At 40.3% G+C, this 15,445-nt stretch overlaps 1 protein-coding gene across 4 annotated transcripts in view; it reads right to left on the reverse strand.

Annotated features, from left to right (window-relative positions):
- MAP3K20 (mitogen-activated protein kinase kinase kinase 20) overlaps positions 1 to 15,445 on the reverse strand; it is a 166,783-nt gene that overhangs the window by 30,205 nt on the left and 121,133 nt on the right. For 3 of the 4 annotated variants that reach the window (XM_010801894.4, XM_005202331.5, NM_001205493.1), the window contains exons 12-15: positions 5,849 to 5,893; positions 4,069 to 4,099; positions 3,832 to 3,971; positions 42 to 104 (exon numbers count right to left, since the gene is read on the reverse strand). In XM_010801894.4, the coding sequence (XP_010800196.1) occupies positions 42 to 104; positions 3,832 to 3,971; positions 4,069 to 4,099; positions 5,849 to 5,893 (279 nt within the window). Of the gene's footprint in view, positions 1 to 41; positions 105 to 3,831; positions 3,972 to 4,068; positions 4,100 to 5,848; positions 5,894 to 8,756; positions 14,517 to 15,445 lie in introns of those variants that run through there. The other variant, XM_005202332.5, reaches the window with a different exon arrangement.

Below are 15,445 nucleotides of genomic sequence, written 5' to 3' on the forward strand. Positions count from 1 at the left end.
AATAAAAGTTGCATATTCTCAGTAAGAAAAACCGTACTTACCTTAATCAGTGGTGGGAAGTGAAACAAGTTTAGGTAATCGTGGGTTAATTTCTCAATGGCTGACTGTAAAAAAAAAAAAAAAAATTATTAATGATCTGATAATGCCAAGAAAGGATTAAAATTATTGTGCACATATAAAGGCATTCTTTATTTATGTATTCCACAAAATGCCTTGGGGATGTTAATATCCAACATCTATTGAGAATAAACCTGATTGTTCAAAGTATTATAGGTAGTTTTATAATTATTGAATGGAACAGGAAGATATTTTAAAGATGTTAAATCTCAGAGTAGAAAAATAAGTAAAAGCTTTCTTCAAACACTGGTAGAGTACAGTAGTAACAAGTTAATATTCTAGGGTACAGAATGCAGTCATCACCCCAAGTAACTGTGGGAAAAACAACAAAGAACACAAATATATCACCAGAGGCTCCCTTTAGGGCTGAAACATCACTGAAGGGTTTACTGCCCTGTGTGGGCTTTTCTATGGATTTGTGTCCAAAGCTCTGTCCCCCAATGGAGCACAAAGAACTCTTAAAGGAAAGGAGGACAATTTAAATTATGATTCTTTTTCATACTCATCAGGTATAATCCAGCTTTTCTGTGAACCAAACATATCACATAGAGAGTAAAAAAAGTACCAATGTGAGAAAAATGAGATGCATTTTTTAAAGTGAAATGAAAGCTGTTTACACCTGACAATGTAATCAGCACTGATTGGATGTTTGGCTTTATTCTTTCTACACAGGCTTCCAGGCTCAATGAGGTAGGAGCCAAGACATGCTGAACAGGACAATCAAATAGCGAAAGGGTAGTGGGCAGACCGTCCACTTTCCAGTTTTATGATCTACCATGTGTGCGCTGAGAGGCTCACTCACCTAGAAGGTTTACCAAATGCCCTGCCTGCCTCAGTGGGAGAGCGGAGCATGGAGGGCACTTTCTCACCCTCAGGATCGGAGGCGTGGGGTGGTGTGTGTGTGTGTGTGTGTGTGTGTGTGTGTGTGTAGAGCGCTCTGACAAGGAGTAGGTGGGCTCCTCCAGGCTGGAGGTCCCTTTGTGGTGTCCCATCCCGAATGGCCCAACTTGAAGGATCCTTTCTTTATCTTCATTGCCTCAAGAGTATAGGCAATATATCCCTTTCTGCATTGGCTTGGCCAAAAAGTTCATTCAGTTTTAAGTAAAAATAAAAGACATTTTTCATTTTCACCAAGACTTTATTGAACAATGTATTCGCTAACCAAACTAAATTTTTGGTCAACCCAATATACATGGAATCTAAAATATGATACCAACGAACCTCTCTATGAAAACAGAAGCAGAATCACAGACATAGGGAACAGACTGGTGGTTGCCAAGGGGGTGGAGGTTGGGTGGGAGGTTGGAGTTAGCAGATGTAAGCTATTGTACGTAGAATGGATAAACAACAAGGTCTGACTGTATAGCACAGAGAACTGTATTCAATATCCTAAGATAAACCGTAATGGAAAATAATCTTTTTTTTTCTTTTTTTAAAAAGAATATATGCAGGATGCTCCCAGACCTCCCATGGAAAGGTCTGTTTCCATGATCCTTTCCCCTTATTCTTTCCCTCTCATATAAGCTTATTTGTCAGAAGTGCCTGGGACCCCAGCTGAGATTGAGAGAGTATCATCTGTGGGCTGAGCACCCCCAACCCTTCCCCACCCCTGGGACAGCCACTGTTAACATGGCCCTGGCTTTGGCAGAGGTGGAGGGTCTGCAAACCTGACTTTTGAGATCCCCACCTCTGGGGACCGACTGTCTTTCTATGCACAAGCAGACTCTTCCAGGAGCTTGAGGGGTGTCTCCAGTCCCCGCAGATGCTGGTCACACCCTTCCTTTGAAACTCAGGACAGACACTCTACTCCCAACTGCCAAGACTCCGAATTAAAAGAAGCTGTATGTACATGTTTTATCTCTTTTCTGGGATGTAAATTTCTTTTCTTTTTTTTTTTTTTATTAAAGTATGAAGGAGATAGAGAAAGCTTCTGACATAGGCATCAGAAGGGGGCAGAAAGAGTACCCTGGGATGTAAATTTCTTAAGGGCAGGATTCTTTGTTTATTCACAGGCCCAGGACTCTGATTAGCAGGTATCCACTGTATTTGTTGAACAATAATTAGTAAGTCTGGACATTGCTTGCTTTAATGATACCAACCAGCATGGAGAGAAACTTAGACTGTCCTAGGCTGGGTCTAGGAATATTGAAATCACTGTGGCTGCAAGAGAGGCAAAGGGGAGTTGGGAGCTTCTTTTTGGCATCTGCTAAATAGGACAAGATTGACCAGATCTCTCTCTTTGAACCCTGAAACTCCTCTTTCTGTATGAGTGAAAAGAATATTTCCTACTGTGGGCCATCTAAGCCAGCATTGCTTTTCAGGATGGATTTGCCCACAGTCATAGGTTGAGATTAAATTATTTACCAGCATTTGAGGTGTATGTGTGTGTATGAGGTTTCCTGTCCATCTTCTCAGAGGGAGCAGATGATAGGTTAAGGCTAAGCCCTCATCCAAAGGGTGCTGAGGGGCTGTAAGGATATCTTTATATGGATCCAGGGCCCATAAGATAGGAGTGGATGTGTTCTCTTTGGACCTCAGGGAAGATTTCCCTGGAAAGCCCGGTATCAGTAGCCCCAATTGAGGAAAAGGGAATGGTTATTGGCATGTTGGTAGAGCCTTTGTCACTATGTGGATTTGGATAAGAAGTTGCTTTTTCAACATTTCCTTCTTTATTCTATCTCTCTTCTTTCTAACTCGTGCCTACCCCTCCACCCACTGACACTGGGGTTGAGGTGGTCTGGAGAGCAAATTTGATTTCCTCATAAGATCTCTCTTGAAACACACTTCTGATTAATAACAAGGTGCACACAGATGCAAGCAAGTGTGGTTTGGTTTGAGTAACTAAAAAGCAAAACATAACAAAGAAACAAAAAACCAGATCTGGTTGTTAAACTACAAAAAAAAAAAAAAGCAAAACAAAAACAGAGGTTTAGCCTTGAAAGGGTTCAAAACTGAAGTTTTTGGGGGAAATGTTAGGATTTCCCAAGAAGATAAGGGATAAGAATATACATATAGTGGTGTCTGTTTGGTCAAAATTTGGGAGATTGCAGACTGAACACACAATTCCCATGGCTTTAGATGCTGTGGTGGTTCAAGCTTCACTCAGTCTACAGACATGCTCTGGCATTGTTGGGGTCCCTAATGGATATCCAGTCTGGCCTTGAAGGAAGTCGCCTCCTACTACTGCCTGGGGCTGGCAGCTCTGCCTGTGCACACGGCCGTAGTGTGCATGACGCTTCCTCCCACACCGAGGTCTCTCCACAGGCGGTGCCTTGTTCCCAGAACACCTCCTCCCTGTGTCCTTCACCTGCTCAACACCTCCTGGTTCTTCAGCTCTCAATTCCTTCGTAACTCCTTCACAGAAGCCATTCCTCAGCCCAGCCTCACCTCTCCTTTGTGGCCTTTCTTAAAGCTGTCATGTTAATCATTTTTGCACGATCAATACCTGTCTTCTCCACTAGACCAAGGACATCCTGAGGACACGGGGAGCTATGCAGGTGTATCCAGGTGACTTCTGCTGGACCCAAAGTCCAACCCTTTCGTGTGGGGATTATGTGGAGGAAGTAGGGGTCCCAGGGGGCAGCAGCTAATGCTCAACAGTATGAAGTACGGCGCTGTGAGCATCAGCTCAGCCCCTAACACGACACATGACCCGCTCCATAGTAAGCGCTCAGTAGACATTTGCTGACGGAACAGCCTTCCTTTCTGAGGTACCTTTAAATGGATGATGTGCCCCTTGGAGATGATGCCCATGTCTTTCAAGTCTTCTTCCTCGAGAAGCAGCAGTCGCTTTCCTGTAATGTTGTTTTCCTTAAACAAGCTTGCATACACACTCATCTCTGCTGAAGAGTCACCTGAAGGGAGCGATTAGAAGGCAGAATAAAATTAGACTCAATCACGTCCCCAGCAAAGTTAACTCCATGAATTAAGAAGGTAAGTTATTCCACTTGCCTTTTCTGACGAGCTGCTGAACCCAAAAATACTGTGGAAGAGAAGACACACACGGTTTTGCAGATTCATTCATGGTCAGTGGCCAGACTTAACAGTAAGACACACAGTTGTTCAATGGGTAAAATATGTTTAATTCTTGCTCAGCCACAAAGGGAAAACTGAAGACTTGCTCTTCATTGTTTTAAAGCTTCACGTTTTCAAACTGGAGATATCCCTCCCTTTGGGGATCTTGGGCCCTTGGAGGACTACTGGTTTTACTACTTATTTGAAACACATTTAAAAATCCTTTTGAGAAGATTCTTACTTATAATGCCTTTTCCATTCATGTGCCAGTGGTCCACTGGGGTGTTCAAGGTCACTGGTTTACCCAGGAATTATAAGAAAAACAGGGACCACATGGCAGTGGACACAAAAATGGAATATATGCATCCTCTGTTCTAGGCCTGGTCATGAAGTAGCTTTGTGGCCCAAGACACGTTAAAGCAAGGAGGTTTCTACACAGAATGAGGTTCACTTGGCACGCGTAGCCCCTCACCCTACCCAGGCAAAGGCAGACAGAATGGTGGGGCCAGACCCAGTTCTCTAGGGAGCCCTTGACCCTGGAATTTTATTTAAATGGTTTGAAAACCACTCGACCTCAGAGCAAAGACTAAAAATAGCTGTTGGAGTTCAGTGCCTTTGAAAACATTTCTTATCAAATGAGACGGGCCAACTTGGCAGCAGGGGATGAAGGCATTATATCCAGGTCTGTGAACAGAGGAGATCCTAAGTCCTCTCTCGTTAAGCAGGGCTGGCAGGAAATTTAGAATCCCTGGGGGCTCAGGGAACGGGAAGTAGAGGCAGCGGGTGCCAGCGTCTTCTCCCCATGGAAGCCACAGAGACGAGCTCATCTGAAAGTAGCATCACTTCAGCAGAAGACCAAGGGCAGGAAGGGATGTGCCCAGCCCCAAAACCAGACTGAGTCTGGTAAACCTTCCAGAGACCTTCCCAAGAGTTTCTAGTAACAAGTTGATCTTGGGGTACCAAGTCTGTTTCCTGGGGTGTGGGCCTGCTAAGGTTGGCATACAAGGTTTTTCCCCACTTTTCATTTAACAAAACCCTGAACTTATAAGTTGAACCTGGACAGACATAAACCCCTGAGGTCTCTGACCAAGAATTCTTAGCCCTGTTTTTCACCAAGGAAACAAGCTGCAGAGATACAACAGGCTAAGGAGGCTTGATCCTCAGGGTGTCTACTCAGAGTGTAGGGTGTAGGGATTTCCTTTGGATTTAAACAGTCTCTCCACATCCTCTGCCAAACACAGGGCTTGTCTGGCTCCAGCTGTGGAGAAATATCTGTGAACTCAGGTCTGTTCCTTCTTGGGAAGGTCAGAGTAAAGATGGCAAAATGAACAGGGCTAAGGCATTGCCTTTACCAAATCTTTCCAAATCAAGTCCAACCCTGATCTTCTGGGAAAACTTAAGATCACTTTTTTTCCTGGTATGTTCCTTTGGTATCCTGGGAAGCCCCTTTAACTGGGATTCATTACTGCATTCTGGAATACCTTTCAGAGCAAATAGGGAGGTGGAATCCTCTTGTAAGATTTGATGAGATACTTGCTTTGCTCGAGGCCTTACTTTAAATCACTACTGCCTTAAAAATAGAAAAACATGGAATTTGTCAACTTCTCCTACTTAGACTTTCCTAAGGCCCAGACCCCTCTACCTGCATTTTTAACTTGCGGACCTAGTCATGAACTCCCTGCACAGGTTGAAGGAGGCATTAACAGAAGCAGCTTACCACGTCATCTTCTGTCCAAGCACCAATCTCAAAGGAAGGCAGCAGCTGCATGGGAAATATGAATGAAATGGGGAAAAAAAACAAGGAATATTATCACTGTCTTTTTGGCTTATCCCCTCTTTTCAATATTTTAGCTCTGGGCTGATGCTCTGGCCTCGTTCTTTCTGTAGGTTATGTTGAATGGAAACCAATTTTCCTGCCTGTTAAGAGGAACTTCTCAGGGTTCTAAGGATGGTGCCCACAGAAGCCAGTCGAGTGCATCAACCTCTCAGTAACAATTCACTGCGCTTGGTGAACTGTTACAGGGGAACTGCACATCATGGGATTTTCCTCTCTTGGTAGTTGGCACACTGAGCAGTTTTACCTCCCACAAGAAGGCCTTGGAAGTCGAGGAATTTCTGATGTTTGTCAGACACCAGAGCCTTCTTCGGGATTCTCAGTCAACATGGAGATCATTTGATTTTATTAATGAAAATTCCAGAGCAACCACTTGGTAACTAGATGTCGTAGATGCTTATTTTTAGAGGGGAATTTCAAAGTTTGAACTAAATGTCTTACTTGCACTATATTTTTAAAACCAAATATTAGGACATCTGAAATCGGAGCTGTCCGAAGGAACTCAGGTTGCGGAGTTGCTCTAACTAAAATTAAAGTAACCACCCTCCCTGGCAAGTGTACAAACACAAAAGACAACTTTTCAGGAGGACTCCCACCTGGCCATTTTCAGAGCCAAAGGGCTACTTGCTTCAATATATGTTCCATGGCCACAGACTAAGTAGTAAATATTAAGGTGGCCAAAAAGTTTGTTTGGGTTTTTCCATAACTTCTTATAAACATTTTGACTAACCCAATACCTACATAATGGGGGAAAAAATCTGTGTCTCGTGACCTGAATTAGTTTGCTTTAACCATTATCATCCCTGGAGGCTCAGTGGTAAAGAATTCGCCTGCCAGTGGAGGAGATGTGGATTCAATCTCTGGGTTGGGAAGATCCTTGGAGAAGGAAATGGCAACCCACTCCTGTATTCTTGCCTGGTAAATCCCATGGACAAAGGAGCCTGGCAGGCTACAGTCCATGGGGTCACAAAAGAGTTGTACACAACTTAGCAACTGAACAACAACAGCCATTACTTGTAACTAACTCTAACTTGTCAGAAGGGTTGGACTGCTCATGAGATAATGTGGCAAAGTGTCTTTCAACCCCTGTTACAAATAATATATTTTGTGTGTGTGGGTGAGTTGAAAAAAAAAAGTTGGATTTGGTTACTTTTATGATTATGTAAAAATCAGGGGGTGGGTGACTAACGCTTCTAATCTGCAGGTATTTTTAACTCACATGCTCAAAACCTTGCTAGGAAGTCATACCCCGGCTTTCAGGGAGCTTTTAATTTAAGGGGGTGAAGTAGGTATGGATTTTACTTTTGGAGGAATTCACCTTCATTTTTGTTTCCTCAGTGCCCAGCAGAATGCCAGGCACATAATACCTGATAAATCTTTGTTGAACAGTTTGTTGAATGAGTAAAATCGAAGGCTGCATTTACGACAAAGCTAAATTCTCTGGTATAGACTTCAAGGTCTATGACTCTACCATGGAAAAAGGATGTTTCATAGACTAACATGGGGATGGAAGGGACAGTGGCTTGAGCTGGCACAGCAGGGTGAGGAGAAGAGAGGTGATTCCTGGACAGGAGAAGCAATGAGGCAGGACACTGCAGTGGGGGCGGAAGAAGGAAGGAAGGATAGGCGTGTCACATTTGCCTGACTGGAGCTCCAGGCACAGTGTGTGCACGTCTCAAGATAAAGGGGAAATGCAGCCAACTCTAGGGGACTATGCAGAATTACTTGAAAAGCCCACTAGTTACAGTGAATCTGAATGCATAGAGTTAGAGATGTAGAGATAAGTTGCAAGGGTACAGAGCGCTACCACCCCAGATGTATTCCACTACCCCTGTGTGCTGCAGTTCCTACAGGGCTGCCCCGTCCTCCTCTGAAATACTTCGTGTTTGTAGTCACATGCGCTCATCTGCTTGAATAATGCAGGAAGAAGAGTGACTTGAGAAATAGGATCGAAAACAGAACTCGATCAAAGAAAACACATGACAAGTTTTATTTCTTCACGGGGCAGCTGTATATAGCTGCAGAAACATGTCATTCCCTTTTCCCATCACGGGATCAAATGGGAAACAAGGAAATTCTTTGATTAGTTCAAGAAACAATGGACTGCGTCTCAGAGATGGTCCCTGCGTCAAGGCTGGCTTTACAAGGAGTGGGTGTGTATGCAATGTTTTGATTTTATACAATCCCCAAATGTTGCGCTGAACAAAACTGATAAATATTTCTTGAATAAAGGTTGTAAGTGAAACACCTAATCAAAACCAACATTTCTGGTTTTCATGTCAGAAGGAGAGGGGAAGAGTTCTCTTGAGCTCTGAGAAAGGCTTATCAAAATGATGCCAAGGGAAACACATTGGATGCAGGGTGAGACCTTGCTCTGGTAGGATTCTTGCACGCTGCTTGCAAAGATCAGTGAGAGGAAGGCTGTGGAGCCAGGCACAGTTTCAAGATGGTTTGAATTTGGCAGGATAGGGAAGAAGAGTTAATGATGTCCAGCCACAGAGTGGCTTCCCGTTTCCTTTATGTCTGCTGTACCTTGTTAACATATCAGTGTTTCTGCTGTAGGGTGAGTTCTAAGTCTTTCTGTCTCTCTTTGGGGATAAAAAAAAAACCCAAAAAACATTTACCTCGTGACTGCCCCATCACTTTACAGTTTCATTATTTACACTCCAATTGATTTCAGGAGATAAGAGCTCACACTCATGGGCATGTGTGTGACAATGATTCGTTCAAAGGATGTTGGGAATCCAGTCTAACAAATCTCTGATATACACAGCCACACATAACAAAGGGATTTACTGTCAAAACGTTTATTGCAAAATGGAGTCTTGAAACAAAGGAAAGCAAAGAAAAGTTCACATCAAAATGAAATGTATGACACCAACTTGGATTTCTGAATACATAGTGGGCTTTGTGTTGGAATATCAAATTCCAACAATGAACTCAATAACTGAGTAGTCTTACCACACAAGAGTAAAATTTAATCTTCCATACAAACATGATACAAGATTTTGGCATACGACTTGCTCAGAATAACATTGCAATAGAATATTTGAGAAAAACGTTTTGTTAAAAAAAAAAAAAAAACAATAAAGTGATAATACCATCTATTCAAAGCTCACACTCAAAGAATATAAATATTTTCTATCATTTAGTACAAAAATTTTAAAACAGTGCAAAAGCAATATGTGCAGTGTATTGTATCTGACATTAAAAGATGTATTATTCTGCACATGATATAAAACAGTCAACGTAGGTGCCTGAAACTCTAATTCTGAAGTAAATAATCACATGCCAGAAAGCTCCTCACAGGCAATGGAGTGCCAACTAAGCTGGAGTCCGAGGAAACATAGCTAGTTGCCCAGATGTCCTGGTAGGCACTCATTCCTCATCAGAGGGGCTGCAGCTAGAGCTATCAGGCTGTGCCACAATCAAAAGAACAGAACAGCTTCTTCTCTCTGGCAATGCTTAAAATCTAAACAGGAAAACAGTCTTATCCCAAAGCAGCAAAAGGTACCTGATTATAGAAAAAGTATGCTCTATTATGTATATGGAATAGTAGATTCTGCTAGTCTCAAGAGGCAGTGTGTCAAAGTCTAGTATATTGAAAAAAAAAAAGGATCAAGGTTTAACTCAAAATAAGTTTTAAAATGATCTTTCATGGAATTCTTCCCACTCCAGTGGAACCTCTGAAAAACAACGTCGTGTACATCATAGTGCCATGAGAAATCATTTTAGATCTCTCCCAAACCTTCCCCCCGCCCCCAATTCCTTGATTTTCCCCAGCTGGTGTTTAAGTCTAACAAATCTACTGCATATTAAAAATCACTGGCTATAAAATGGCCCTCAACATTTCCAGAGCATCAGAAACAAGTGTGTCTTCAACCTCTTCCCATTGGGTATTTATGTAAAATATTAAAATGTGATTTTTCTTTAAAAAAAAAAAAAAAAAACGTTAAAGAAACATGTCCTTTTAAGTTAACCTGGCTACTTCGCAGAACTGTGATATTTTTCTTTTTTATTTATTGTGAAATCAGTGTAACAGGAGACTAACACCTTGCCCCTCTCTCTTAGTAAATTTAGCTGTTTCATAAAAACTTTCTACCAGCATTCTTCAGGGGAAAGAAACAATTTCCATAAGTAAGGATTTAAGATAAATGACATGAATTGACAAAATTCAGATTGCATAAGTAGTTGTAATTCTGAAAATGCATCTTTTGACTTGGGTAATTATGTTTATGGGGAAAAAAATGAGATGTGGAACTCTACAACTGCCAGGTTTAGCTAAGTTTCTTGGTGAAGGAAGGGACAATGCCATGGGCTTTTTGTATTTAATTGTTTTATTGGGTGGGCCTGGCACATAGGATTGGGGCATTGGGCACTAAATATACTCCCAGACAACCAAAAATATACCCCAGCATCACCAAACACCGTTTGCTGACAGTGCTGTCGTGGTTGAGAACCACTGAGATGGTGTCATCAAATCCTACATGATTAGCTTTATGAGTAAAGAAAAAAAGATAAAAGAGTAGTTATATTTTTCAGTGGTATGGCTCTGATAATTATTATCACAATTTGGAGTTTCAACTCTAATTGTGAATCTTCATATTTCTCTCTCTTTTTTTTTTCCAGTTGATTTCTATTGGAGTATAGTTGATTTATAATGCTGTGTTAGTTTCTGCTGTACAGTAAAGTGAATCAGTTATACATGTATCCATTCTTTTTCTAGAGTCTTTCCTTGTATATAGGTCATTATAGAGTGTTGAGCAGAGTTCCCAGTGCTATACAGTAGGTTTTTATTAGTTACCTATTTTATATTCTGTTTCTTTAACTCAGATTCTCTTTATAAATGTACATTTTTGTAAGTCAAGTATTTGGAAATAATTCTAACACCAATAATTTACCATTTAAAAAACTGATCTGAAAGGTAAATTAAAAGTTGTATAATTAACATCTTCATTCGAAATGAAGATGACTAATGACTAATAAACATTTCTTTTTAAAATTAATAGGGCCAATAATAGAGTTTAAAGTCTTCTAAATCATCTTCATAGATTGAATGAGGTCACTTTAAGATTCTGTTTATATGATACAGATTGAAGGAATGTTCAAAACCCTAGAAAGGACACTGATTTGGAACAAAAAGTAAAGTAGCCAGTGCTATACAGTAATTATCTATAGTTCAGTGTTAGGTTAGAAGATTTCAAGCTTATCCCTGAGGGTATCAATTTTCTATATCTGGAATCTTTGTAGTTTCTTGATGGTAGATTATTGAGCTATGACCATCTCTGGAATATTGATGAGGGAAATGGCACAGTTGAGAGATTAGAGAAATATTTCCTGATTGATGGTAAACCTATGGCTGAGTGATTATCCTTCTCTTTTGGCCCTATTTGGCTGCTTTTATTAATGCAAGAAAATCTTACGTATAATCACAATAGATCTAATTGCTATACCTTTTAAAAGTGTAAATTTAAAAAGTCCATCCCATTCATTTCATACATTCTACATTTGTTGCTGGTTAGTCTCAAATGAGAGGCAAGGTCTACATTCCTACAGAGGTACAGAGATCCCCAAATCCACCCACAGAGATTCCATAATCAATGAAGCCCTTCCTGACCCACTTGCAAGTCCGGAAATCTCCCCTATGAGTTGCCTCCTCCTCGTCTGCTGCATGTCCGTGTCCACTTAAATGTTTACTATACGATGCATTTGTTCTGTTTGTTGTCAGTCTGCACTCACCAGCATGTAAGCTGTATGAGGGCAAAGATTTTCATCAAGCCGTTCCCTAGAATGGCACGGGGCACAGAGGAGGGGCTCAAGACTATTGGTGGGATGGATGACTTTACCTTGGCCTGGAAGATGTGCAACAAGAGGCTTTGAACTACCTGGTCTCTGGCTGTCCTTCAGATTACATGGTCACAGAGCCCCAGGGCATGCTGGGAAGGCAAGAGCTGAAAACCATCCCCTCTGCTCCACTCCAGGATCTTCTGCTTGAGTGGCTTGGCTTGAATCCGGGAGGACTCCTCTATGTCTGAGTGCAGACAGGACGTCTATTTATGTTTGCACCTGTTTGTCACCAACACTATATTGTGCTGTGTGGGTATATGGGTCTAAGTTTGCATAGACACAGGAAGTGTATCAGATTGGCTGTGTGGGGACCCCATCTTCTAGGAAAAACATTTATGGCTTCTTTCTGTGTTTGCCTGGTCTATGGGTGGTAGCAGGGCCTAAAAACACCTCAGACTAGGGAAACCTTGCCACGTGCATGGTCTTCAAAGGGCGTCGGAGTGGATCGCTCACATAGCTTACATTCTAAAGATGTTTGCTTTATCTTTCCTGAAAGTTGTTCACTTTAACTTTCATCTTATCCTACTTAACAAACATTACTTGAAACTGATAGTTTCATTTTCCAGGTTACAGAGACCACTTATTTTCCAGTGTCTCTTCACTGACACAGCTAACAGTAGCTAACGTTAGCCGACCACTTACCACGGGCTTGGTAAGTGCTTTATGTCTACCATTTCATTTAACCCTCACAACAATCCTTTGAAGTAGGTATTATTATCATTCTCATGTTAAAGATGGGCAAACGGACACACAAGTTAAATAATTTGCCCAAGATTGCACTGTAATTTTTGAATCACAAGCTGATTCTAGATCCTTCTCTTTATCACTATTCTGTACTGAGTGGTCCACATTTCATACCCAGAACAGTGTATTAGTAATTCTTCTCCAAATAAAGCAAGCCTAGCATATTGATCATTTTATGACATTTTCCTACCCTTAATGGGGATTAGAAACATGTCATGCTTCAAATTCCAGGAGGCTTTTTATGATCAAATATACTTAGAAATAGTGTTAGATAATATCTATGATAATATCCTTTCTTAAATCTCCTATAAAAAGAACGATGCAAAGTTCCTTGGTTTGGTAGTCAAATGAATGGCACTACTTTCAAATTTAGACTGAAGAAAAGTCTTTGTTCTTTTGCCTTTCTGTATATGTGTGTGTGTGTGTGTATATATATAACTACAAATTTTTTTTAGTTTTTTTTTTTAAGTGTTTCATAGTTCAAACAAGCTTTGACACATCTGTGATAACATTTTGAAAATATCTCTCTGGCTAGCTAGGTTTTCAGAGGAGCATCAACATTTACTTCTCTTTAAAACCAGCATAGCTGAGTCAGGGTTTTGTTTTTTTGTTTTTTTTTTTTAAGACAGATCCGGAAGGTTATATCTGCTATAAAAGGATCCTTCATTCTGCACTTTTGACTAAGTAAGGAGAGCTTTTTATAATATTTAGTTCCCTCTTTAAAATATCTCTACATGCATTTAGAATCCAGGATTCTCATACCCCTCTGGAAAACAGACACATGTATACACCCCCTATGGCACCATAGTAACACTCACACTGTCTGGAAGTATCCCTTATCCTCTCTTTCTCTTTGTATAAAGTGTAAGCTAAGCCTTAGATGACAGTGTGTTGTTAAGAAGCTTCTAGGGCAAGTACCGGTATGAAAGTACCACATCTGATGTTGGTTTCAAATTAGAGTACTTCTCCTGCAAACATACTATTGAGAACATCTCTTGGGTTTCACTCTCAGTATTCTTAGCACTTAGGTATTTCTGTAGAAGTACTTGTTACAACTTCCTTTCATCTCAATTTTTTTACTGTTGGATTTTGCAGTCACTATCAATTATTTCTGACAGTACTGTGTATTTCCATAAGGGAAAAAAATGTAGTATGCCACAAGAAAATCAAGTGTCAGAGGAGGATTAGGAGTTAAGAGTGATTGTCCAAAATGTAAGTTTTTTGAAGCAATTGAATAAATCAAATGAAATTATAAAGTATTCATTAAAAAAAAAGCCAGAATGTCATTAGTTAAAAAAATGCTATATTGCATATAAAATCACAAGTTTCTATAATCAGGCACCACATATGCTGATTCATTGAACAGACCTTTTTGGCTTAATTCCCCACCCCCTTTTCCTGTAAGCAAAGACAAGTCAAAAGTAAAATTGTAAAGAAATGACAGTTACCTAAATGTGATTGGCCTAAAAACGCAGTGTTTTGTTTTCTACCTCCTTACTGGGTTTTGTACAGACTGAGATAACACGTTTCTTTTGTTTTCCCGACATTTTCCGTTTCATTACTTTGCTTTCTGCTTTCATTCACTATTATTATCCATGTCATTATCCTCCTCATCACCGTCATCATCATCATCATCGTCACCTTCTGACAAGTCAAAATCACTGAACCCCAGGGCCATGTTGACCTTCTTCCCCCTTCTCTTAGATGTGGTTTTGGAAGAATTCTGCTTGGCTTGCATGTTTATCTGCATCCCAGAATGCAGCACAGCTCCTGCTTTGTTCATTGAGAAGATATCCCCAAAGCCCATCAGCATCATGGCCTGCAGACTTTGGTTCATGCCATGGCCCTCCCCGTTACTTGCTGCTGTGATCTGACATGACATCTCTGCACTGTTTGACTCCTCTGTCTTAGATTCAAAGTAAGACTCCTCAGACATTCTTGCAGCAAGAGGCAAGAGAAGCTATCACGAGGGAAGAAAGGACAGAAGTAAAAAGAGAAATTAGGACCAATTTATATCAAGGGAACAGATACCACAAAATTAATGGGTGCTGCACAGAAAGTAAATGATTAGTGAAATGAATGTAGGGGATTATTTGAGGATTTATTAATGGCAGGTTTGGCTGCGGCGTATTTATCATGATTTATAAATGACAGAGTAGATCACATCAAAGTTTGCAAAGCACTACAGCAAGCCAAATTTTCAAATAGGGAGGAACGTGTAAGTTTTAAACCCTCATTTTGCAAAAACGAAGTAGTTTTTAGAATTTCTCTTAATTTTTCCCAAATTCATATGGAAAAAGTTAACTATTATATTAATGAAGAAATTAAGTAGAGATTAATCTTGAGTAATAAAAAACAAAACAAACAAGAAACTCTGTACCAAAGAAGAAAAGCTTAGAGGAAGCATAAAAACAGTTCAGTAGTCAATACAGTTCTAGGGGGATTTGGGTCATTAGCTATCTTTTTAGCTTGATTAAGTGTCTATGTACTAGAAAGCAGTCTAGAATTCTCTTTTCTCTATTATTTAATACAGGCAGATATATAATACTAGTTATCCAATTTATGAAATAATTCACTTATAAACAAATTTTAGATAATCTATGACATCTAAGTATAAACAAGTGTGTAAATACCTGAAAATTGGGAGGACAGGAAACTAGTATTAATTGAGATTGTCACCTTGGTCTCTGTCTCTACAAGTTTCCTTCTTTTAGCAGAATTTTTTTCTAGGAATTCTTCTCATAATGGACACAGACATTTTCAATCGTACATAATTATTTTAAACAGCCAACATACTTCCATAAATGTCATTTATACACATTCCAGGGGCAGAATTGTTAGGCTCAGAAAGAGTGACTGCCTCTTCTTTTGAGAAAGAAGCAAATTAAG

Source organism: Bos taurus, chromosome 2 (assembly GCF_002263795.3).
Source record: "Bos taurus isolate L1 Dominette 01449 registration number 42190680 breed Hereford chromosome 2, ARS-UCD2.0, whole genome shotgun sequence".
NCBI lineage: Eukaryota > Metazoa > Chordata > Mammalia > Artiodactyla > Bovidae > Bos > Bos taurus.